Raw genomic sequence first — 2953 nt, 5'->3', positions numbered from 1 at the left:
GTTTCTGCAGTTATAGGGTTTTCAGGTCTGTGTTTTACAGGAGACCTCGGTTCCGCTCATTCACACAGCACGGGGGCATTTAAATGAACCTGATGGACTTTAGTTCAGGGGTGAGTGAGCAGCAGCTCAGCGTTTCAGAAAGCTGTGATTAATTATTCTACATTAAGGTCGACTCCTGGCTGAATCTATACCCCGAGTGTGAACCAACACATTAAAAAAAGTTTAACATATTAGAAACAGAGTCAGGAGCAAATGTGTGTTATTTACATCTTTATTATTTTTACACAGGAAGAGCAGAAGTGTGTGTGAGATAAGGTTCTCACACAGCACTGAAGCTTCACTGAGAGGAAACACTGAAGAATAACCAGCGTGAGGTGGGTGTGTGAAATAAAATCTACGTACATTACTTACAGTTACTACATGAACAGAGCAGCGAGTGGGAAACACAACGCACCCCCCCCCCCAGTGTTTTTAGCCCACCACCACCGTTTCCTCATCAGGGAATTCGTAATAAGGAACCTCCAGGTTGAGTGGCGCCGGACCCTTCCTGATGCGGCCTGAGGCGTCGTAGTGCGAGCCGTGACAGGGGCAGTAGTACCCTCCGAATTCACCTGCGTTGGCGATCGGAACACAGCCCAAGTGAGTGCACACTCCAATGACGATGACCCACGAGGGGTTCTGGACGCGATCGAGGTCGTGCTGAGGGTCACGCAGCTGAGACAGGTCCACTTCCGCCTCGGTGGCGATCTCCTTCTCGGTGCGGTGACGCACGAACAACGGCTTCCCTCTCCACTTAAACGTCATGTTCTTGCCCTCGGGGATGTCCGACAGCTTGACCTCGATCTTGGACAGGGCCAGGACATCGGCCGAGGCGCTCATGGAGGAGACGAACTGCGTGACGACTGTTTTGGCAGCGTAGACCCCCGTGATAGCCGCGGAACCCGTGATCAGGTAGGAAAATGCTCTCCTCGCATCACCACTCTCCTGAGATGACTTCTTTGGGTCCAACACTTCAGGACGGCGATAATCAGAGAAATCGGGAACCCTAATGTCCGTGTGGGCAAAACGCACGCCGGCACTCACTACAACACAAAGCAATAAGACACAAAACTTATTAATGCGTTTTATAACAGTTATTTTTTGCATCCAATGCCATTTAAATTATTGTACTTCTGTTCTCATTTTTACACACACACCTCCACAATTATTAAACTATTACCCCCCCCTTGAAAGATCAGTAAAAAGGGTTAGGAAAAAAAAAATCCACCTTTTGGTGACATAAAGTCATCTCACAGTGGGGAAAGAGAAAAACCCAACCTTTAATTCAAATAAATTTATTCAGAGAAAAACAAAAATTATTAAAAAATATTTTCAACTAAATTTTTCCTGTGAATAAATGGATTTCAATTTAAAGCTGGATTTCTCTTTTTTTCAGTGAGATGAAGCAACTTCACCAAAAGGTGGATTTTTTTTCTAACCCTTTTTACTATGGTTTTTTTTTTGGAGGGGGGTAACTATGGAAGGCACTGGATTTACATGTCACTGCTCTTACTCATTTCCTTATTATCCATCATTTTATTTTCAACAATCATGTGTTTGTTTTTAACACTACATCTGCCTTTTAATTGTATGAAACGTGCAAAATAGATTTTTAATCATTATATGTTTTCTTATTTGTAATTTGCTTACATATATGTCAAATATAGTTACATATTTATTAACATTAAAGACATTTAGATAAATTATTTCCTGTTAAATTAAAATCCAGTGAAAGCAGCGTCTGGGTCGTGCCCGCTCTGCGCATGCGCACGAGGATGTTCAGGAAGCTGACAACATACAACTGGTACTAGCGTTAGCATGCTAACAGACGTCCTGACTTATAACTCGATAAATAATTCTTCCGTGCACCGAGCTCGCCTGAGGGACAAACACTGAACTAAATGAATAAATACATGTCTGAACAAGAAGTAGGAAATAGAACGGAACGTTATAAATAAAGCGTTAATGAGGAAGTGTGAGTGTCCTTGAGTAGCAGCGGTTAGCTTCCACAGGACGCCGGACCTCGGGCTACGTCCCAAATCACTGTGTGCGGAACTACGAGTGCACTATAGAGCTTTACGACACACCCTGGCGGAGGGAGCGAGCGGAGGGTATGAGGGCAGGTTCAGGACTCGGCCCCGGACTCACCGTTCAGGTTAGCGGACACCGCGGGCCCTGTTCTGGGGCTCTGTCCACTCAGGGACTCGCGACAGAGGACCGGTCTCTTCCGCTCCAACAGAAACTGATCACTTTTCATCACCACAGCGGGCGCGAGAGCCTTCAGCGGCCCGGTAACGGCGTAGCTCGTGGCCTGTAAGTAGGGCGATAACGGCCCCGCGCGCGCGGCGACGGACATCATCCTTATTCCTCACTGTACAGCTGAGGGGCGGGGCTTCCTCTCCTCACAAACAACTTCCGCTAAAGAGTCTGAACGTCATGTCAACGTGGTGACGTAATGACGCACCCGACGCCTGGAGGCTGTTTGTTCACAGACTCGCTGAAAAATGATTGAATGCGATTTTAGAAACCTGTGAATAATAATAAAGAGCACATTCTGTAGAACTGCGCAGAGAATTCTTTAGTTCTGTCTCTGACCTTCACGATCACATGTGTTCGGGCAAAACCGCTGTGGTTTTATCATTACAGATATCAACAAGCATTTTATTTCACAGTGGAAACGTACAGCCTGATCCCTAAAATCCTACACATATGCTTACCTTATAATAATAATAATAATATCTAACACACCTCACCTGAGAATTCCAGAGATTTTAATCTCAGGACAAAGCGGTGGCCCGCCTCTGTCTGTGATCTGAAAATATTTTACACAACCCTGGCGAAAAAAAAAAGTACTTTATTGTATTTAAAGTATATTCATATTTTCAATAGTATATTGAAAATGTACTTACACAAA

At 44.8% G+C, this 2953-nt stretch overlaps 1 protein-coding gene across 1 annotated transcript; it reads right to left on the bottom strand.

Moving 5' to 3' along the window:
• Window positions 1–255: 255 nt before the first annotated feature.
• LOC132875145 (cytochrome b-c1 complex subunit Rieske, mitochondrial) lies at window positions 256–2451 on the bottom strand. The gene is made up of 2 exons (XM_060911784.1): window positions 2188–2451; window positions 256–1082 (listed from the first exon to the last, which is right to left on the bottom strand). The coding sequence occupies exons 1-2, from the start codon at window positions 2396–2398 to the stop codon at window positions 472–474; spliced, it is 822 nt and encodes a 273-aa protein (XP_060767767.1). The 5' UTR covers window positions 2399–2451; the 3' UTR covers window positions 256–471.
• Between the last annotated feature and the right edge of the window lie 502 nt (window positions 2452–2953).

This window comes from Neoarius graeffei, chromosome 27 (assembly GCF_027579695.1).
Source record: "Neoarius graeffei isolate fNeoGra1 chromosome 27, fNeoGra1.pri, whole genome shotgun sequence".
NCBI lineage: Eukaryota > Metazoa > Chordata > Actinopteri > Siluriformes > Ariidae > Neoarius > Neoarius graeffei.
This window is presented reverse-complemented; position numbering and strand designations above follow the sequence as displayed.